Source organism: Panthera tigris, chromosome A2 (genome assembly GCF_018350195.1).
Source record: "Panthera tigris isolate Pti1 chromosome A2, P.tigris_Pti1_mat1.1, whole genome shotgun sequence".
Taxonomy (NCBI): Eukaryota; Metazoa; Chordata; class Mammalia; order Carnivora; family Felidae; genus Panthera; species Panthera tigris.
Genome location: NC_056661.1, coordinates 160,120,216 through 160,143,387, shown reverse-complemented (window position 1 = coordinate 160,143,387; position 23,172 = coordinate 160,120,216). Strand labels below are relative to the sequence as shown.

Genomic DNA, 23,172 nt, shown 5'->3' with positions numbered 1-23,172 from the left:
AAGAATGCAAGTGATATAGTAAAATACAGGACATGCAAACCAAAAAGCACTTCTTTTTCTGTTTGAAGTTATACCTGTTTCCTAGAAGGACGTAAATCACCTTGGGCAGCAGAAACTCCTGTTTCAAACTCTGCTTTCTCCTAAAACAAACTTTTACCCCTGCCCAGATGAAAGGTACAGCCTTGGTGGGACTGCTGACTCATTCTCTGGGGGGGGGGGGGGGGGGGGGGGGGTCACAGTGGCTTTCCAACTCAGGCACTGTGGTAGGGGCAGCATTCCGCCACAGGAGCCGAGAAAGAAGGAGAGAGTAAACTGGCCCCTGAGTGACTAAAAAACATTAAAGGACAGAGGGGCCTCAGTAATAGCTTGTTTTAAATATAAAGAAACCAAAGTATCCAGTGTTGTGTCATCAGGTTTGTGGATTCTAGGTCAAGTAAGCTCTTGACCATCACTGTCCAGAACACCAGGGTCAAATTCAATTTTTTAAAAAATTTATTTATTTTGAAAGCACAAGAGCACAAGTGGGGGAAAGGCAGAGAGAGAGAGAGAGAGACACACAGAGAGACAGAGAGACAGACAGAGGGAGGGAGGGAGGGAGGGAGGGACGGAGGGAATCCCAAGCAGGCTCCGCACTCTGTTCTGAGCCCAACTCAGGGCTCGATCCCAGGACCGTGAGATCATGACTTGGGCTACTATCAAGAGTCGGATGCTTAACTGACTGAGCCACCCAGGCGCCTCCAGGACCAAGTTCAAAATGACTAAATAAAGCGAAGCAATTAAAGACCGTCCCTGTTAATTCTACTAGGATGGGTTCCGCAGGAAAAACAAAAGGAAAAGTGGGCCCACTCCCTGCCAAAAAAGGAAATTAATGGAATACTGAACATCTGACATCAGTAACCTAGAACAGTCAACAAATCTTTTGTAGCTCACATGAGTCTCAATCACATGAGACAGCAGGATGTGTTAAAAACCCTAATGTGGCTTTGGGTCGTTAATTCATCAAAGCCATCCCTACTGAAGATTCTCAAATGTTTCCGCTAAAATATCCCTCAAATCACAGAAAAGGGAACGTAGACCCCTCAGGGAATTTGCACACCTAGCCCAAACTAGTGGCTAAAAGCAGAGTATTTTTTAAAGGTTCATGCTTTATCTCAATATTGCTCAGGAGTTTTGTATATTATTTCCTGACAGACTGTTTTAATATAAACAAAATTTCCCCTGAAGTTATTGAATAAAACGTGCCACTTTTTATCCTCTGGTTTTGCATATTCTCAGGCATCTACTGGAGGTTCTGAATGATGAATGCTCATATCATGCTTACTATCTGCCAGGCACCAAACATATATGTATTACAAAATAAAAATTATTACGTGATACCTGGGTGGCTCAGTTGGTGGAGCATGTGACTCTTGATCTTGGGGTTGTGAGTTCAAGCTCCATGTTGGGTGTAGAGATTAGTTAAAAATAAAATCTTAAAAACAAACAAAAAATTATTACCCCCATTTTACAGATGAAGAAACTGAGGACCTGGGGCACCTGGGCGGCTCAGTAGGTTAAGTGTCTGACTTCAGCTCAGGTTATGATCTCACAGTCCGTGAGTTTGAGCCCCGTGTCCGGCTCTGTGCTGACAGCACGGAGCCTGGAGTCTGCCTCAGATTGTGTCTCCCTCTCTCTGCCCCTCCCCCACTCACTCTGTCTCTCAAAACTGAGTAAATTTTAAAATAATAATAATAGTAAGATAAAGCCTTAAAAACAAACTAAAACTTATTACCCTCATTTTACAGATGAAGAAGCTGAGGACCAGGGGCCCCTGGGTGGCTCAGTTAAGGGTCCACTCTTAATTTCGGTTCAGGTCATGATCTCACGGTTCATGAGATGAAGCCCCACATCAGGTTCTGCACTGTCAGAGCTTGAATATATGCTTTGGATTCTCTTGCTCTCAAAAATAAATGGATGGGCAGAAGGGAGGGAGGGAGGGAGAGAGGGAAGGGAGGGAGGGAAGGAGGGACGGACTGAGGACCAGAAAGGTTAGGTCAACTCCCCAGGAAATGACTGAATAGGGATTTAAAATGACATTTGCAGCCCAAGGCTCTAGGTAGAATTGTTCATACAGCTAAATTGCAATTTTATGCTCATAGATCCTCTATGTTATGGACTTCCAGAATGTGAGGGAAGTCATGTTTGGTAAGATCCAACTGGATCCGGGCCCAACCTGTAACCCCCGTAGGAAGGAACCCCCTCGAAGAGCACCGGGGCACAGGAAGCATGCTGCAGCCCCAAAGGCAGGGCTCACACTGGAAATCTCTGCTCCTCAAGCTGCCTTCGGTTCCAGGCCTGACCTAAAAATGAGACTTCCCCGCTGTGGGGGCGCTCAAGTCTCTGGCCTGAAGAGCAGACCCCGTCGTGTCACCACCACCTTCCCGGGGGTGGATAACGGAGGTGACGGGAACCCAGCGTCGCTCTTGCCGACGTGCACCCTGAGAAAAGACCCCACTTTTAAAAGAATCACCAGATGCAGGAGAGTCGAGAAGAGATGTGATCATGAAAACGACACTGCCAAACGAAAAACCCACAATAACAGGCGATGCTAAGACTGAAAACAGATTCTGCTCCGTAAGTTCATTTGTCAGGCGACCGACACTCAGAATGAGCTGGTTAGGTCCCGGGTCGGCACACCAAAAAGCTAACTTAACCCACAGGTAGACACAAAGAGCTAATACTGTTCCAAGGATAGTATTTCTGAAGACTTCCATTTCTGTCAGGTTTTGAGATGTCAGAAATCTGTTCGTCAAGGACTTTCAACTGCACACTTCTCAAGCCCACTGACAACCACGACGTCCTAGGGGAAAAGGCACCCAGAACGTCACAGACACTGGGCGGGGCTGTGTGCCTAGAGAGGCACACTGCTCACACTGCTGCCCTGGGGGGCTGACCGGCTACCTCCATCACAGCACCTGCCCTGAGTGGCTGTGCGGTCCCCTCCTCTCCCGGCCAACAGAGAATAAAGGGCAAAGCAGAGATGAGGCACGGTCGGCCCAGCCTCCCTGGAGATGTCCTTGGATGTCTCGCTCAGGGGTCAGCAAACTATAGCCTACGGGCCAAATCCTGCCTCTAAGTCACATTTTACTGGAACACAGCCGCACGCATCTGCTTACGTGTTGTCATGGCTGCTCTTCCCTCAATGGCAGAGCTGAACAGCTGCCAGACCACGTGGGGCGCAAATATTTGCCCTGTGCCCCTTTACAGAACAGGTGTGCTGATTCCTAACCTAGGTCACTCCTCACGGAGAAAAGTCCGGGACACCTGTATTCCCGAGAAAGAGAACCAAAAAAATTACACCAGAACTTCGCTGGAACATCACTCAGTACTGAAAAAGACTTACGGTACAGTTTGTGACCAATCTTAGATCCTGTGGTTTCAGCCCGATCTCCTCTACTGTAAACTTGAAGGCTGTACCGGAGACCGTTAGGGAACAGTTCAGAAGGGAAAACGGCAAAGTTTGCAAACCTAGCAACAGCTGGTACTTCGAAACTTATCTTCTCATTGACTGAAGCCTGTGGCTTCCATTAGCTACAGCCACCCATGCTAGGAGAGCAAGTTCAAAACACAGAAGCCACACAGCTCTGACAGTTAGATCCTCAGAGCCCTGGAGAGAACACGGAGCCGTGACGGTCAGATGAAGTTATTATGAAAGCTCCTTGGTGGGCGGGGAGAAGCATCTGTACGGGCTACGGACACTGCAGGGGAACACTGCCCAAGACATGATCTGTGCAAAGAGCTGTGCACGTCAAAGAGAATAACCCACTGCAGCGGCGAGAACCGTGTTAGCCGAAGCCTACCGTATGTGCCGTATGTAAGCGTACCTTTTTCATATATTCAGTCACTGGGTTCTGCTGCAAGAATTCAGTGCTCTCTCTGGTATAAAATCTCTCCGTGTCGGCCAAAAACTGAGATTCAAAGGACTCTTTATACACTGTCAGCGTAGGGCCCTTGGCAAAGGCGTCGTCTTCATTCAGCCCCAACTCCACTAGAAACAGATAGGAACTGTATTTCAATTACCCTAGTTTTTGTCACATTTTACCCAACATACCCATGAGTAACATTCAGCTTAAGTTACGTTTAAAAGGTAAATGGAAAATGGCAGGACATAAGGTAAGCCTGCTATTCACAGGCGTGCACTAAAGTACACGCCTTCAATGAAAGAAAAAAGAAATAAAATCCAAGACATAAAAGGAAGTAATTCTGACCCGTGGCCAAGCATGCTTCAAAGTTATCATGAAGTTCACTTAAAAAACTTATTAAACATGACATTTCTTTTTTCTAAACGTTTATTTTTGAGAGAGAGAGAGAGAAGGAGAGAGAGAATGTATGCGAGCGAGTGTGGGAGGGGCAGAGAGTGAGGGAGACACAGAATCCGAAGCAGGCTCCAGGCTCTGAGCTGTCAGCACAGAGCCCGACACGGGGCTCGAACCCACAGACCGCGAGATCAAGACGTGAACCGAAGTTAGATGCTTAACCGACAGAGCCACCCAAGTGTCCCAACACGACATTTATTTCTAATTGAAGTGTAGCTGACGTAGCCTATCAGTTCCAGGAGGTCGTCACAGGGATTTGATATTTGTGAATATGACAAAATGATCCCCACAGTGAAGTACGGCCACCACCTGTCACCTTAAAAAGTTACTGTATTATCGCCTACATTCCCTATGCTGTACCTTACACCCCCCATGACATTTCTTTTATAACTACAGGTTTATCTCTTAATCACCTTCACTGATTTCACCTGCCTCCCCACAAGGACTAAATGTAAACTTTCAGAGAAACACGAGGCCACTGAAGTTTTCCAAACATTGCATTAGCTCATCAGTTGCTCAATCTCAACTTTTCAGGCTGACCCAGGTCTCTGGTCCTCTTCCCACTCCACTAATGACACTCCGTCATATTATATATCCAGTCATTCAGCAGTATGAGAGCAGAAAATAATTCAAATGTCGAATTCCTCAAAAGTCCCACGAGAAACAAAGATCAAACAATTTTTGTGAGGGGTAAAATCAAACAGAATCACACTCACTTAAAGAGAGTTTTTTGAGGGCCCTTGTACATGCAAACAATATTTTCACAACAGCTAAAATATCTGTCAACGAATCTGTCAGAACACGGTTAGGACTGTCATTTGACACGAAAACTCTGAGTAGGTGAAAGGGAAATGGTTTACCGTAAGACTGTACAACTCCACTTATCAGTCTTGTGTTGATGGTTTCACCGTTTCTTTCCTTTTCAATCAGTTTTAAAACAGCATTTGTTACCTTTAGGAAGGATAAAGGGAAAAGACCTGTAGATTACAGACTACAGCACGTATATTACCACACATCTCTTGGACTCTGAGAACATTACACAATGCAAGGTGACAGATACTCTTAGGGCATTCTAAAGCTGTGAGGAGACAACGCCTAAGAAATGAAATCTGTAAGGGGGTTTTAACAGGACAACACGCACACTCTCACACAAGTGCGTACCTGTTTATTCAATGGCCTGAACAGACAATCTCTCCAAGTCACCAACGCAAGCTGGATGAAAAGAAAAAGGAGAAGTGTAAGAGGTCTACACTTTTACCACGTTTTTCTAAGACTGAAGTCATAGGAATCAGCCTGAATCTCATCTATCAGTATTTCTAGATTATAACTGGGTAAAAACCTATCATGACGACATCAGAGATGCTCGAGTTAGCAACTTCAGGAGGTTTCGAAATACAGCCACTTATCAGCTCCCATTTTAATAATTCAGACACAAAGAAAACCTGGATTTTAGGAGACCAAACGTATCAGCTTACAGGGTGTCAGTGGAGTCAACCTCTAACACTGTTCCCTGGCCCAAATTTAATTTTTCATCTAAATGAAGATAATTCCAGCTATCATAGTTTCCTAATACTCGATAAATTAAGTAACAGATGATAAAAATTCAGCATGTTGTGTATCTTAGTTGTGGTGATTTGTGTTGCACGGATGCACACGGCTGGAAACGTACCAAACTGCACACTTTAAATAGACGTGGTTCATTATATAGGAATTGCTCAGATTTCCCATTTTACTTGCACTCATGTGTGTTGGAGTCTTTGATGCATTTCTAAAACTTTCCACAGAAGTTATGCCAGAAAATCACTATAAAAATGCTCCCCCCCAAGGGGAACGGTTATAATTCATAAATGATTTTCAGCTGTTTATTGAGAGAGGTAGTATTCAGAGTAAAATTCAAATTTTTAACAATTCAATATTCAAACGTAAACTGGTGAGGAACTCGCTTAGACATAAATGCTTTCAGTCTTATTTTTCCTAAATTTAACCACAGATAAGACTAGGTTGATGTAAGATGTATTTCAGAGAAGATTATGTGTAATTTAATTTATGCAATAAACCCTGAGTAATGTTCCTACCACACACAAAACAAAGGCAACATGAAAAGCAATATTTAAGAGAAGACTATTTTTTAAATTCGTTTATTTATTATTCAAAAAGTTCGGGGGGCGCCTGGGTAGCTCAGTTAAGTGTCCGAGACTTCGGCTCAGGTCATCATCTCGTGGTTTGTGAGTTCGAGCCCCACGTCGGTCTCTGTGTTGACAGCTCGGAGCCCGGAACCTGCTTCAGATTCTGTGTCTCCCTCTCTCTCTGCCCCTCCCCTGCTTGCGTTCTGTCTCTCTCTCTCTCAAAAAATAAAGATTAAAAAATTAAAAACTTTTTTTGAATTCCAGTGCAGTTAACAGTGTTATACCAGTTTCGCGTGTCTAACAATTCTATGCGTGACCTGGTGCTCATCGCTGTAAGTGGACTCTCAATCCCCTTCACCCATTTCAGCCCTGCCCCGGCCCACCTCCCCTCTGGGAACCATCAGCCTGTTCCCTAGAGTTAACAGTCTGTTTTTTGGTTTGTCTCTTTTTCTTGGTTCATTTGTTTTGTTTCATAAATTCCACATACGAGTGAGACTGTACGATATTGGTCTTTCTCTGACTTATCTCGCTTTAGCATTACACTCTCTGGCTCCAACCATGTTGTTGCAAAAGACAAGATTTAATTCTAAGAGATAACTACTTTTTAATTAAGCATGAACAATACATACTCATGTAATGTTTCCATAAAAATAAGATTTCAGAATTAGAAACTATGATGTCCAAGAAGATGTTAGAAGGGAAGAGCCTCATTTTTCAGGAGAAAGGCAAGCCTGGGACGATTTTCCCGTGCAAATTCTGCCGCCTCGAGTCTTAGACTTCTTTAAAGCAAGAGTAAGGAGGGAAAATGCAATGCCATGGCCATGAACTTCTAGTAAAGATACACTACACCTTTAAAAATAACTTTTTTCCAAACATTGTTCTAAATCAAGACAGCCTTAGGCAAGTCTCATTTGACGCTGGATAACTTGTCACTTTGAAGGAAGAAAGGAAGCAGAGATGCCAAGATAAGAAAAGCAAGGCCAAATGTCCACCAGACAAAGTTCGGACGAACAAGGAACGGAGTCCAGGAAAAAAATCTTGCTCCATCACTTTAATGTATCAATAATGAAATTAATTTACGTCCTCTGGTGGACATGAAAGGAAAACAACAACTTTCTATAATTAAAAAGGAAGAAAGGATTATTAGGAAAAAAAAGGTAAAACTTTATATTGTGCGACAAAGCATCCCCACCTTCTGGAACTCCTGGAAAATACAATGAGAGATCACTGTGCCCAACTGTTCCTCTGTGTCAACTGATGCTTGAACTTTATGAATTCAACAGGCTCACTGAAGAGCACACAGAGGAAATACTGTTTCTAGACAGGGGTATTCACTGGCCTTTGCTAAAACTTACGGCTGCATGTTGTATTTCCAAACGGTGACTACAGACAGTATTTAAGGATGTAGAAGGTATGAATTTTCAAAGTAAATAAAAAATAGAAGCTGAAAATCATAGCCTACGAAGTATACTTGAACTTCTTTCTATTTTCTCTGTTCTTGAATATAGCACACAAAAAGTTCAGGTGTAACGATTTTTAGGAGTCTGTGACATTACTGCAGGGTTCGTGTGGTGTTTTAGGTCAAGGTGCATCCAAGAAGAAATCACCCAAATCATGCCGATTCGTAAAGAAAGCATTTGTGAGTGGAAAAGAAAAAGGAAAGTACAAAAGGCTCAACTCAAAATACTAAATCCACAAAGTTTTGTTCATTATACATATCACATATATAGGATATATATAAATGATACTAGTTTGTCATGAATCTATGATACATTACATTTTCCTTTTATTAAATCTGTCCAAAATAAAGCAATAAAGTACTGCTAATATACCAGCATTCTGGGAGATGGAGATAATCTCATTATGCAGAACTTAACATGTTCACATCACTGGTTCAAGAAGAGGACAGTCTGTGCATCTGATAGCCCGTTCCGAACAGACAGGCCTTCTGTTGAGTCCTTCCCCTCCACTGGTCTACGACATCAGTCCCCAAAGCTGACTGGACATCACAGTCCTCTCAAGGGACTCCAACAGTCTGCTGACCCCCACCTCCAGGGTTTCTAGTAAGTTGAGGCTGGGGCCCAGTAATGCGCATTGCTAACAAGTTTCCAGGTGTCCATGATGTGGCAGGTTTGGGGACCACACCTTGAAAACCAATGGAACTAAGAAACATATTAATGAAAGTGATTCAGTCACTCGACTTCTGCCTTTTCACAATCTTATTTTCATGCCGTCTAAAAAGAACCTTCAACTTTCAGCTCTGTCAGTATCGTATTATTTTGTAAAGAGAGAGGGCAGGGCATCTCACCACACGGTCCTCTCCCTAAACAGCTTCCCAAACCACAGAGGCCACGAGGGCTGATCTGGGAGGCCCGGGTCCCCGGCTCGGGACTGGATCTGCCTGACACAGCCAGCACGTGGGATGCCCAGCGCTACAAGTGGGACAGTTCCAGGCTAGACTGGACGGCTGGTCGAGGAACTGCGGAAGAAACTTATCAGTAAATGCAGAAGTGTGGAGGCTGTATTTCAGAACTCCAATTTACTCATCCTTTCCTGCCACAAAATATTTAAGAGTCATCTGTCGATAAATTAAAGCAAAGGAAATTAGCCTCCGGGTCTGAAAACAGCTTCACTACTGGCCTAGCTCCCCTACTGACAGATGAGGCAGCACTAAGAAAGCACACACATGAAAGGTATTTTAAAAAATCTTACAGAATAGATTTCATATATTCCTTTCCGTCCCTCGTCACATTCACGGCGAACCCAATGTCTATTGAGGTAGGCACAAATTCCATTCAGCACTTTGCTGGAAAATCGATAATCCTCCCATTGTTGAGTGTAGAACTTCAGTACACTCTCATCCATCAAATCTTCTCCATCCTAAAAACAAGTGAACCCAAGCTTTAAGGACTAATTTGTCACATGATAAATTAAAAGTTCACTAAAACAAACCTACGGCTTTAAAAATACATCCATGTGTTCGGTTTTAGATGAGCTTTTTATTTTGTATACAAAAACATGCTCATTAACACCAATTCTCATAAGAATATAGCTTGTGAGGAACAGACTATAGAGAGAATTTTAATGAAAATTCTTTCAAAATGGAAACTTTCCACGGTGGAATATTATGTATCATATACACTCATACGAAGTACCTTCAACTTTTAGAATGAAGGGAATAAAGAATTTACCTCAAAATCAGCCCCGTTTTTGATATTTTTCAGTTAAAGTTAATTAAAATGTCCTATTAGCAATTTAGACCACAGGGCCAATACTACTCGATTTTTTAATGCATCTGCTTCCTTCATTAAATTTACTTAAAAACTATAAATTAATAGTTTTTACACTAATCTGTTGCATTTCTGTAAAAATAAGTGTAACGATACAATATTTCTTCTTTAACAAGATCTCAAGGGGAAAATGTGCATTCACCAAAATTATTTTTACCCAGATTTCCACAAGGTAAACCACAAATTGTTATGTGAAGGATCAACCGGAGATTTTTTTCCTCCGGTATTAATGACATCCGCAAGGTAAATCTGCCTCCTTAAAAACTGCATATTCCACTTCAGTGTCCCTGAAATATGCTGCAGCAAGAAAGCACAGAGGTGACAAACGAGGGACGCAGCCCCGCCATGAATCGAGGGCCTGGGAAGGCCACCCGCTCGTCCTGCCTCAGTGTCGTCAACCTCAGAACTGAGGCCCCACAAACACGTGGCACACAAGTGAGCCCATAAGCCACAGGAAAATCTGACCAGATCTTGATACAACCAGATTTTTGCTCACTTAAATTTCAGTAAGAAACGAACTATCAAATGTAAAGGTTTGCCACTCTGGCTTATAGCACAGGACCTTTTCCAAAATGCAAAGACATCACTGATACAGCACAGCTCCCAATACTTTCATACAACACAATATACTCCTGTTCCTCACTTTAATGCTGAAGAATAATCAATTCCAGTGTTCACTTTACAAAGTGTTCTGAATAAACAGAAGGACACAGCGGTTTCAGCAAAACTCTACGAAACACACGGTTTAGGAAACATGAAAATCATGCTATCTTAGTCACAATTTGTGGTCAGTCAACTATGGTCTGTTAGAATGATGTTAAGTTTCCAATTGCCTTGGAAATAGATTAAGAAAAACAATTTTGAAGCAGGCTGAAAGTTTTGCATAATGTCTGTGTAAACAAAAAATCTTTAAAGCATATACACAGAGCACAGACTTCCCAGGGTCGAGAGTATAGATGTCTTCACTCACTCTATGTGACATGTGTAGCACCAGATGAAGGAGCACTTGCCCATCCTGTGGCTGGATGGGAGGCAGGCATCACACTGCCTTTCCTACAGAGGATGGAGACTGAGGAAGGAAAAGGCAGAAGATGAAGGGGAAACACTATCATCGTCCGAGCAACGGCTCGGAGCAGGAGGAACCATACTCGAAGGCCATGGATGTTCGCAGAGAAACCCATCCTAGCCAAGGGCACGATTTCATCGTAGCTCTGAAATACACTACATGACCATGTGCAAAAGGAGGTCACAGTGGAAAAACGTGATTACCAAAGGTTAGATAACCTTAGGATCATTTGTACATTTTTAGACAAAACAACACACTGGGGTCAAAATACAACACAGGTGATCTGAATTCATAATTAGATGCTCGAAGTGAAAAGGTCCGTTAATTTCTAACAACCAAATATAAAATGGTTAGTGATTTAAGGAAAAGTACTAATGGGATATAAAGCTATCAAAGCCTTCTAATTTAACAAATTAAAAAACAGAATATAGCTTAGGAAAGCTTCATCTTCGTAATAGGTAAAAGACTAAGCAAGAGCAAAATAGCTTCATGCAAACATCAATGCCGAAAACAATGAACAAATAACGGTGAGAGATTTAGCATTCAATCAAGTTAGAATCATCTTTTACATTCTATTGTAAATTGTATTCTATTGTCTTCTATTTTCTTTTACATTCTATTATAAAAAGTATAAGTATACACGTACAACGTCTTACCTTAAGAAGATTTGTCAAGTAATTCTTCAAAAATTCTTTAAGTCGTTTGTATAATTCCAAGCCAACAAACTGAGCTCCCCCAGGCGTCTGACCCTTTTTTGATTTGGAGGGAGGGACGCCAGCCCCTCGGGCCTGGTTTGACTGGTGAACACTCGTGCAGTAGTTATAAACGTGACTTGGGAGAAAAGTTAAGGAAATCAACATGCATCATCAATGCCAACAGTGATTAATACCGAAATATTTTTAAAGAAAATATGTTCATACCAATATGCTTACAATACATCAACAAAAGTCTGTTAACACAACAGTGAAGGGGGCGCCTGGGTGGCTCAGTCGGTAAAGCGTCCGACTTCGGCTCAGGTCATGATCTCATGGTTTCTGAGTTCAAGCCCCGCGTCGGGCTCTGGGCTGACAGCTCAGAGCCTGGAGTCTATTTCAATTCTGTGTCTCCCTCTCACTCTGCCCCTCCCCTGCCCATGCTGTGTCTCTCAAAAATAAATAGTAAAAAAAAAAAAAAAAAAAACTACAGTGAAAATAAGACCCCATCCACCACAGCAATGAAGCTAGACATCAGCCAGCCCCACTTACAAGCCTGTCAGCAGGCCCAGGGACCAGCCTGCTGCGAATGAAGGAATGTTCTGAGAAAGGTCACCAAGGAAACACAGGACCTTCTAAGATCACGTAATGTGACTGACCTTGTGGGAAACTGTCCTTCAGAAGGCATGAAAAGAACTGGCAATCAGTACAAAGGTTCCATACAAGAGAAAAAAAAAGTAATTATCTCCTTCAAGAAAAACAAAAAGCTATAACCAGAGTCTATTTTGATGCCTAGCTATATTTCTAGAAGCATGTATTATAAATATCAAAATAACTAAAGCTTTATTTTAAAATTATTCATAAACGAATGTAAACAAAGCTACACTTTGTGGACGAAGGACAAAAAGCAGAAGAAATGGCAGTGCAAGAAACCTCTTATCACAGGAAGTCACAAATGTCTAAAATTGATCAATCACAGATGCGCAGCACGCGTGCGCAGTACTGACAGGGAGGGAGCTGCGTAAGTCACAGGATAGACAGCGGAAGTCTGAAACAGCTGGAGGGAGCTGCTGAGGACTGGGAGGCGGGGAAGGCAGAGAACCACGCTACTTTGTTATACAACCTTTCATACAATTTCAGTTCATCTGCACGTATTACCACTTGGATAAAACTAACAGACAACATGGACTCAGAAAGAAAAATCATTAAGACAATAAATTCTGGCCTGTTTCAGGTTAGTGCGTAAAGACAGAGGTGATTTCAAAACACATTCCATACTCCAAAATACACGACACAGAAGGGTTAAGACTTAAAATATACAAACCTAAACCATAAAACAAAGAAAATACCCATGAACTGTTTCCTGATCTCAGATTGGAGAAGGCTTTTCTAAGCAAAGTCATCTAAGCACTTAATCTGAGATTCTGAAAATATCTTAGTAAAAGAGATCTTTAACGAGTTAATTATCTTTAATCAATTAAGAGAATTAAAAACGTGAAAAAGTTAGCCTCCACAGAAACATGGGGAGAGCATACCAACAGAAAATCCCAAAGCTGAAAGAAATACGTATTAGTGGTTAAAAAGCTGAAAAAAAATCTTTAGCTTCAGTAATCAAAGAACTCTGCCTTAAAACAACCAATCACTTCATTAAACGTTTCAAATGTACAGGGAATCACAGTTTATAACAAACATACAATGAACTCTTATAAACTGATGATGCAGTTTGGACAAATCTCCTACTCCCATGGTCTCATTCCAGCTACACCTCCCTCAACTTTTTAGGAAATTAAACAGTACAGATTCTGCAAGAGACCTGCTTTGTACTGCTCCCCAGTGTCTCCCTTCCTTCTGCTTTCCCTAGGGGCAAATACCCCATGATGTGGTGCACAGCACTTCCTACGAATGTTTTTATATCTTACTGTAACACTGTACCTGAAATTACCATTCCGTATGTTTTCAAGTTTTAGATACAGCTTAGCCCTTACAGTAAGTCCTCCGTTTTCTTGTTGATGGACCCTACGAACGATCACTTTGGTTGAGGTCCAGGTTTTGGTAGTTCCCAACAAAGCTGCAAAGAATAGTACTATTAAGTTCTCTTGCATACATACAGGTTTGAGCTTCTCACACTACAGAACTGGCAGGTGATGGGAGAAAGGGGTCCATCATAAACTTCACCACCTGTTGTCAGATGTGCTGTCACCGGACAGCCACCAGTGCTGTTTAACAGCCGACAGCCTCTTCCACACATTTGTACTGCGGGTCGCCACGGTGTTAATACGCATTTCTCTGACTACAGCGAGGCGAAGATTCTCCTGAGTTTGTAATTTTCACGTTCTCTTCTGTATATTACGTCATATCCTTCACAATCTTTTAAAAAAACGAGTTTGCTCAGACACTGATGATGACAGTGTAATACATAATCACTTCGGAAAAATGTTTTGTTTTTTTAAATGTTTATTTTGAGAGAGAGTGCGCACGCGCCTGAGTTGGAGGAAGGACAGGGAGGGAGAGAAGAGAGAGAATCCCAGGTAGGTTCTGCGCTCTCAGCACAGAGCCCAGTTGCAGGGCTCGATCTCACAAGTGAGGCGAAATCAACACTTAGATGCTCAACTGACCGAGCCACCCAGGTGCCCCTGGCAGTTTCTTGTAGAAATCATGGTGTATGTACCGAGTAGACTACTATTCAGCAGTTTAATGAACTACTGTACTGATATACCATGAATCAGTCTTAAAAACATGTTGAAGGAAAAAAGCCAGATATGTATGGTTTTACTTATATGAAGTTCTAAAACAGGGAAAATTATTTCTATGGTGATAGAAATCAAGAGTGACTTCCTTTTCCTTGAAGGGCAAAGACTGACCAACAGGTGCTCCAGGGAACTTTCTGTATTCTTGATTAGGGTATGGTTTACCTGAGCGTATATGCCTGTCAAAAAGAATTCAAACTATCCACTTAAGATCTGTGCACTTTGCAGTATGTGAATTTTGCCTGGAAAACATTTTTTAAAATGTAAGCCCACAGTAAGTATTACGGACTGACTAATACCGAGCTGTCTTTTTGACCTGGCAGTTTTTCATTGTGAAAATCCCTACTGTATCATCATATATTGCAATTCTTACATTCTTGGAGTTTGCAGCCTAACTTCTTTTAATGGAGAGCATTATGTAAAGAGAAATTCTTAATTTGTCATCATCAAATTTATACAAATTTTCTTTTATGGCTTATGCTTTAATTTTTATTTAGGAAATCTTCTCTCCCAAGGCACGAATTCTAGTGCATTATTTTCTTCACCTGATTTCACATTGAGATTTCTCATCTTCCTGAAGTAAAACTGTGTATGAGGAAGAAATGTAATTTTATATTTGTCTGCATGGATACACAATGGTTCACAAACCATGTATTTTACATGGTCTATTCTTTCCCCACCGTAGGTATTGCTGCTTTTAGAAAACTGCCCATTTCAAGTGAATTTTTCAAGTACACTGTCCAGTTGTCAATTGGTTCTTTTAAAAAACCTGTTGTTTCTGTGAGGTCTTGCATTTATTTTAAATATTTTTATGATTAATTCTGCAGAGAACCAGTTTGGGACTTATTTCTGTTTATCTTTATTTCATTCTGTTTATTCATTCTGTTCTTTTTCATGTACCTCTTTTATAATTGTTCTCCTCCTAGAAATTCTCGTTTTGGTCTATTGGCTTTGTAACCTTTCCTCTTTGTTTTAATGTAAGCATTTAAAACTACAGATTTTCTTCTCCACACCACTCAGGCTGCATCACCTAAGTCTGATCCGTATGGGTTTCCCTTACATTCAGCTGCATATTCTTTTTTCATTAATAGTTCTCTTAAGAGTTAATTTAGGGCACCTGGGTAGCTCAGTCGGTTAAGTGTCTGATTTTGGCTCACACCACAATCTTGCGGTTTGTGGGTTCGAGCCCCTCATCGGGCTCTGTGCTGACAGCTCAGAGCCTGGAGTCTGCTTTGGAATCTGTCTCCCTCCTCAGCTCATGCTCGCTCTCTCTCAAAAGAAATAAACATTAAAAAAAAAAAGTTAAATTTTATTTCCAAAGGGTACTTTTAAAAAATCTTTTTTAAAAACCTCTTAATTTCACTTTAGAATTAATCAGAGAATATTATCTTTTTGATAGTTTCTTTTTTTTTAATTTTTTTTTAACATTTATTTATTTTTGAGACAGAGAGAGACAGAGCATGAACGGGGGAAGGTCAGAGAGAGAGTGAGACACAGAATCTGAAACAGGCTCCAGGCTCTGAGCCGTCAGCACAGAGCCCGACGCAGGGCTCGAACTCACATACCGCGAGATCGTGACCTGAGCTGAAGTCGGACACTTAACCGACTGAGCCACCCAGGCGCCCCTTGATAGTTTCTTTAAAACGTGATGAGACCTACAGCTGAATATGTGATTTTCTTTACATTTGCCTGAAAAGGACGTCCATTCTCTAATGGATATAAGATCCCATTAGAGTAAGCTGGTCAATTCTGGGTATTAATTACTGAGAATTTTTAATGGAAATCTTCCTAATTATAGATTTGTCAGTTTCTCTTATACCTCTCTAAAATATCGGTCCTATATTTTGAGGCCCTGTTAACAAGTACATAAACTTTTGAATTATATTCCTGGTCCCTTGGTCTTGTTATTAGTAGGAAGTAACCATGTTTCCTCCTCACAATAGTGCCTGAGGAAATCCACTGGACCGGATGTTAGGATGGTTATTCCCCTCTCTGGTTAGAATTTACCCCAAGTACACCGGTTCCATCTCTTTACTTTTCTACTTTTACATCTACTGCAAACCACAGCAAAACGCGCTCTTAAAAAAATGGGAGTTTGATGGTCTCCAATGGATAAATTTGGTTTTATTATAAAACCCAAATATAAATACACTGCTATATACTGTTTTATACATTGCTATTTGGATTATTTTTTACCATCTTATTTTGATTATTTTTTTAAAAATTTTTATTTTCTATTTTCTTTGCTTTTGTTTTCTCCTTTTTCTTTTACCAGGTTGATGGCTTCCTTATTCCACTGTAGTTCTTACATCGCTCTGGAGTTACATATTTTATTTGGTTACCCTTAAAATCTGATATGCATACTTTGCCTTTCACTAATTCTAGAAAATTCTTGGGTTGTCAACTCTTCAAATATTTGTTCCCCTATTTTCTACTACATGTATGTTGGACATTTTCATGTTCTTTGTTCAAACTTCCTAGTTTTTCTTGATTTATCATCTGGTTAAGTGATTCTTTCAACCGTGTCAAATTTGCTGTTTACTTCTAAACATCTTAGTTTACACCTGTAGAGTTTCCCAGTTTCTTCTTAAAGTCTGTCTTATTTCTATTTTGTTCCGCAGTATTTTTGTTTCTTTGATGTAACCATTTTTCACACGTAGGGGCACACTCTAAAGATCCTTTTCTTTGACATTCTTGAGGCTCTCATTCTGCTGTTCGTTCTATGTGCTGACTTGTTCTGGTGGGATCTCTCCTCTGCTTGGTAACTTTTTTTCATCTCATTTTTAGTGGGGTCTTTGTATTAATTTCCCAGCTTGGGAAAATCCTCCCCCCAAAGGTGGTAATACAAACTCCAACCCCAAACACGCCGAAGGTAACAAATTCTCAGGACATACGTTCCCCACCCCCCTCACACCCAGAACTTATCTCAAACTACTTTCTAGTTGCCTCCGTGGGAGAGAAAGTCCGTCATTTTTCCAGTTCACCTTGTCACTAAAGATCTCCATGGAAACGGCAGCTCTCTCCCTCCTCGCCCAGGCACAAGGCTTTGTCTCCTTTTCTGTGTGGCCTCTGTCCTCCAGCGCACCCCTCCCCATATCATATCCTCCTGCTTCCACACAGAGGCTCATACTTTTTACCAAGCACACAGTTCTAGGTGTTTGGTTCCGGGGAACTTCTTAGGTTACCTCGTTCGGACTGACTTCTGTCTCGTGGCAGTATATTCATCTCCCAGTTATTAAATTAACAAAGGTCTTTAAAGAAACAATGAAGCCCAATGATAGCCAAAGTGCAGGAAAATGGGAGCTTCTATCCATTGGGGGTCAGAGAGTACACAGTTAGGATTTTTTCTGGAATAAAATTTAGAAATATTCAAAAGCCTTAAAGCACATTCCTTTTGATACAACAACTATATGCATTTATCATGGGGAAATTATCACAAAATTATAAAAATACTTAGCTAGCAAACTATCACAGCATTGCTCACAGTGGCAAAAACCTTGTAACAATCTACATGGCAAACATAGGGAATTAGGTAAATACCCTGTTAGATTCATCTGAGGATACGGTACGCAGCTTTTAACAATGTCGAAGAACATAGAGTGGCTATAAAACCTGTGATGTATTGACCAAATTTCATCTAAGACACCAATCGTAATACGTATCGTTACTGTAAGTACCACTAAGAAAATGCTACCAGTTAAAATACAACATCCTTCGATGGAATTTTTAGGTTTACTTAAAGATTAGCCGTTTACACTCAAACAGATTTATCCTAACACTCTTTGTAAGTAAAGAAAAGTTAAATGGTTAAGACACTCCTCGGAGGTTTTACGCAGTCTCACTCCGCTGCATCTTTAAGCCCCTTGTCAAGGAGGGCTGTGTTTTCCACCTGTCACCGTGCTCCGTGAGCACCAAGGACGTGAGTACTGCCCGTGAGCTTCCGGTCACAGAGGAACTAAGCATTTCCTGCTCATCTGCTCCCACCCACTTTGTAAGTTTAGGTCCTGAGCTTGCTTGTATTAAAAGGTTTTTTCAGGGCAAATTCTTCAAAAGGTCCTTAATGCTGACAGAACAGGGGATAGTCAAGTTTGCACAGGTGCAGGTAATGACCACTGTGTCGTGACTGACACCCGACCACAGGACTGGCACGGTCCTGTGCCACCCACGGGATGAAGCACTTAAAAAACAAACAAACAACAGCAACAACAACAACAAAACCCAAAACCTTAGAATCACTAACTGGTATATTCATAGAGCCATATGAAAATATGTTAAAAAGACACAAGTAAAAAAGGAACCTAAAAGAATAGCATCTAATATGCTATTCTACGCATACTAAGCTTCATGCTATTGGGCATGAAGACAAAAGTTGATGTATCTGCTTGGCCTTTATTATTTTTTTTATTTATTTAAGTAATCTCTCCACCCAACGTGGGGTTGAACTCACGATCCCAAGATCAAGAGTTCTATGCTCTTGCGACTGGGCCTGCCAGGTGCCCCTCTGGACTTCAACAGCTGTTACTTCTGAAGGTGGGGGAGGGGGTTAATAAAAACCTTTTAGGCACACAATTCTTTCTTCTTCACCAAGTACTCTTTCCAGAGGAAAGGCCGGAGCACAGGACACACTCTCCCCCCGCTACCAATCATTCCTCCCAGCCTCACCTCCTCAGAGAGGACTGGACACAATGCAAGGAACCCGGTCTCACAGAACAAACCAAAAGGCACGATTTTAACAAAAGGAAACCTCTTAAAATCGGTCTTCAAGTTTCTATCCAGACTTGAACTTCACATTCGTTCCCAAATTAGGATTACCCTTCCCATTACCCAGAGTCTGGCGTGGAAAGCATTAGTCAGTAGTGGCTAGAGACAGTAGTGGTTAGATTTCCCGCTTGCTAAAATTTGAGTTTTCTTCTAAAAACTTACACCTTAGGTAAGTAATGCAGAAAAACTTACAATAAAAAGCAAGAGTGCTACGGTTCACCCTTCCACACCTTCAGTAGCAACCACTCTTTTTTTTTTTTAAATTTATTTATTTATTTTTTTTACATTTATTCATTTTCGAGAGACAGAGAGAGACAGAGCACAAGCAGGGGAGGGGCAGAGAGAGAGAGAGAGAGAGAGAGAGAGAGAGAGAGAGAGAGAGAGAGAATCCAAAGCAGGCTCCAGGCTGTCAGCACAGAGCCCGACACGGGGCTCGAACTCAAGAGCTGTGAGATCATGACCTGAGCCAAAGTTGGATGCCCAACCGACTGAGCCACCCAGGCACCCCAATAGCAACCACTCTTTTATTTCTTTATTTTTTAAAGCAGGCTCCAGAGCCCAATGCAGGGCTTGAACTCATGACACTGAAATTAAGAGACAAACACTTAGCCAACTGAGCCACCCAGGCATCCCTTTCTTTAATTTTTTTTTTTTTTTTAAGTAGCAACCACTCTTAATTTTTTTTTCAATTTAAGAGGTGATTTGTCCAGGCGGATATGCACATATCTTCAAATCACATGTTTATACTGTTCTTTGACCAATCGACCTTTGCATAAGTTACTGAATTCCTGCTGACAGAAAATACAGTTCACTGCAAACCCCTACCTCCAATCTGACTTCATCCCAACACTCACGTCACTGTGGAGGCTGTTTTAGTCGACATGGAAACTTTAAGTTATACTTAAACCATGGTTCTGTGATTGGTACCAGTGTATCGAACCACAATTTCTGGCAAAAAGTAACTAAACTAGAATAAATATAAAACCAACTGTCTGAAGCCACCAGAGAACAACAAAAAGAAGTTTATACTGAAGGGTAGCCTAGTCTCGGAAGGAGGGAATGGCACAATCCAATTTTGCTCATATAAAAAGAAACAAGAAAATGAGACCCACCCTCAAGAGAAGAGATAATCGAGAGACTAATCTGGAGAGAACCCAATGTTGGAATTAGGAGACAATGTACCTATATCTATACTCAAGGATATGAACGAAAACATGGTCATAATAAGTGAAAACTAACTGCAGTAAAAAATAGTAACTATGAAGAAAAATTCTAGAACTGAATATTATCTAGAATAACTTATTTATTGGACGGGCTTGACAACAGAATGAGGAGATAAGACTTACACAGAGAGACCATCAAAAATGATCGATTCTGAAGAAGAGAGAAAGAAAAAGAAAATAAACTGCTGAAAACCAAAAGGGAGAAGAAATTCTTGAAAGCCAACTGGGAAAAGTTACTTGTAACATACCAAACAAGAATTAAAATTACCACTAAGTTTTCATTAACAAATACAAAGGCCAGAAGACAGAGTAGTAACATCTTTAAATGTTGAAGAGGGGGAAAGCCCATCAATCAAAAATTCTTTTTCCAGTGAAAATATTCTTCAAAAAGAAAACTAAGGGACTTCACATAGTACAGACTTGCATTTCAGGCAGAAGGGAATTGATACTAGATGGAACCTTAGATCTTCAGAAAGAAATGAAAACCATTAGAAACAGTAAATATAAGTATCAAGATTATTATAAAGTAAATATAAAGTATAAAAGATTACTTTTCTTAATTCTTTAAAATACAGAGGATGGTTTAAACCAAAAACCTAGAATACTGTCTGTGGGTTTAAAGCATATGTAGATGTATCATACAACAGGCTAGTGGGATAGTAAATGGAACTGTACAGTTGAAGGTTTCTACATTCTCCGTGAGGTCACATGCTATGAACTCTAAGTACAGTTCACTCTTGAACAATGTGGGGGTTAAGGGTGCTGACCCTCCACGCGGTACAAAATCCACAAATAACTTTTGACTCCCCCCAAACTGGACTATTATTAGTCTACTGTTCACCAGAAGCCTTACCGACAACATAAACAGTTAATTAGCACACATTTTGTATGTTACATGTATTATATGCTGTATTCTTACAATTCGTAAGGTAGAGAAAAGAAAATCATAAAGAGAAAATACATTTAAATACTGTACTTATTGAAAAAAATCTGACAGTAAGTTGACCCACACAGTGCAAACTCCAGGGTCAACTCTAGGCAAAAAGGAAAAAGAAAAAAAGAACACTGTAATCCTTAGAATAAGAACACACACAACCTCAGATGAACACCTAAAAGGCCAACAGATACATTAAAATGCAATTCTAAACAATTCCAAATAATGCAGAAGAAGAGAGGAGAGTAGGAACAAAGAAATGTTTTAAAGAACAGAAAAAAAAAGGTAGATCTAAAAATCAACCTATTAATACTTCCAATAAATGTTAACAGATAGACTAAAACCTACAATCCAAAGACAAGGAAGACCGGAAGGGACAAATACGGGGAGGACTCTCTATGCTATTACAGACGACACAACAGAAGTGCAAAGACGCAGACAGGTTGAAAGTGAACAGATGGGGAAAGATGATCACGCAAACTAAGCCGAAGAAGGCTAAAGAGACTGTAACAGTACTGGACAAAACAGACTTGAAGGAAATAATACCGGAGATCAGAGAGACATTTCGTACTAATCGGAGGGTCAATTTATTAAAAAGACCATCATGAATGTATATTCTTCTAACAGAGCTTCAAAATACACCAAACCAAATGTGGGGTAATCCTCCCGCCAAGGCAGATTTCCAGCTCCTAATGGGACATTACTGAGCAGGGGCTTGGGGAGAGAAGTGCACCCTCACCTCCCACAAGCCGACGCAATCCTGCTCCAGCACAACACCGTCTACACCTAATGAATCCATATCCTTTTTTTTTTTTTTTTAAAGTTTTTATTTTGAGAGAGAGAGAGAGAGAGAGAGAGCGAGCGCGCGCAAACAAGAGAGGGGCAGAGAGGGAGGGAGACAAGAGGATCTGAATTGGGCTCTGGGCTGACAGCAGAGACCGATGCGGGGGTCAAACTCAACCGTGAGATCATGACCTGAGCCGAAACCGAGTCGGATGCTTAACTGACTGAGCCACCCAGGCGCCCCTCCATATCCTTTTCAACAGTCCACCATATGCTCATCAAATAGGCTGTTTTCTGGGCCATTAAAATGGCCCTTTCTACATTTTTAAAGACTGAAATCATACAGAGTGTTCTCTGACCAAAATGGAATTATACCAGAAATCAGGAACAATGAGCTACCCTGGAAAACCTCAACCATTTCTAACTAAACAACATTTCTATATAATGTAAGAGTCAAAAAAGAAATAACAAGGAAAATTATAAAATGTTTTGAACTAAATCATAACGAAAACAAAACACACCAAAATTGGTGGAATAAAGGTAAAAATTCCTTTGAGAAATTTATACCTTCAAATACTTCCGTAAAAAAAGGTAGGAGGGCAGTATTGCTAGGATGGCAATAGTCCGCACACTGATATACACGTCCAGTGCAACCCCAATCAGCATCCCAGCTGGTTTCTTTGTAGGAAGCAACAAGCGCCTTCTGATACTCATATGGAATTGCAAGGAACCCAAAACAGTCTTGAAAAAACAAAGGTGGAGTACTCATACTTCAAATATTTAAAAAGTTCCTACACCGCACAAATCAAGACAGAGAGGTACTGGCAAAGGACAGACATATAGATCAGTGGAACAGAACTGAGAATCCAGAAATAAACCCAGGTGTCTGTGGACAACTGGTTTTCAACAAAAATGCCAAGACCATTCAAGGGGGGAAAATGAAAATGGCCTTTTAACAACTGGTGCTGGGACAATTCAGACAGCCACAGGCAAACGAATGAATTTTCAACCCTTACTCCTCACACCACACAAACTCAAAATGGGTCAAAGACCTAAATGTCTACCCTAAAACTATAAACCACTTAGCAGAAAACAGAACGCTAAATCATGATCTTTGATGTGGCGAGAGATTCTTAAATGTAACGACAAAAAGTAACCAATGAAAAAAATGAATGAATTAGACTTCAACATTTTT

The 23,172-nt window shown here is 40.9% G+C and overlaps 1 protein-coding gene across 6 annotated transcripts in view; it reads right to left on the bottom strand.

The window, feature by feature from the left end:
• The window catches only part of CUL1 (cullin 1), a 104,657-nt gene that overhangs the window by 30,613 nt on the left and 50,872 nt on the right, over window positions 1-23,172 (bottom strand). For all 6 annotated transcript variants that reach the window (XM_042974601.1, XM_042974575.1, XM_042974582.1 and 3 more), the window contains 5 exons: window positions 11,494-11,668; window positions 9,194-9,361; window positions 5,517-5,567; window positions 5,216-5,306; window positions 3,864-4,027 (listed from right to left, as the gene is read on the bottom strand). In XM_042974601.1, coding sequence (XP_042830535.1) covers window positions 3,864-4,027; window positions 5,216-5,306; window positions 5,517-5,567; window positions 9,194-9,361; window positions 11,494-11,668 — 649 coding nt within the window. The remainder of the gene's footprint in view (window positions 1-3,863; window positions 4,028-5,215; window positions 5,307-5,516; window positions 5,568-9,193; window positions 9,362-11,493; window positions 11,669-23,172) is intronic.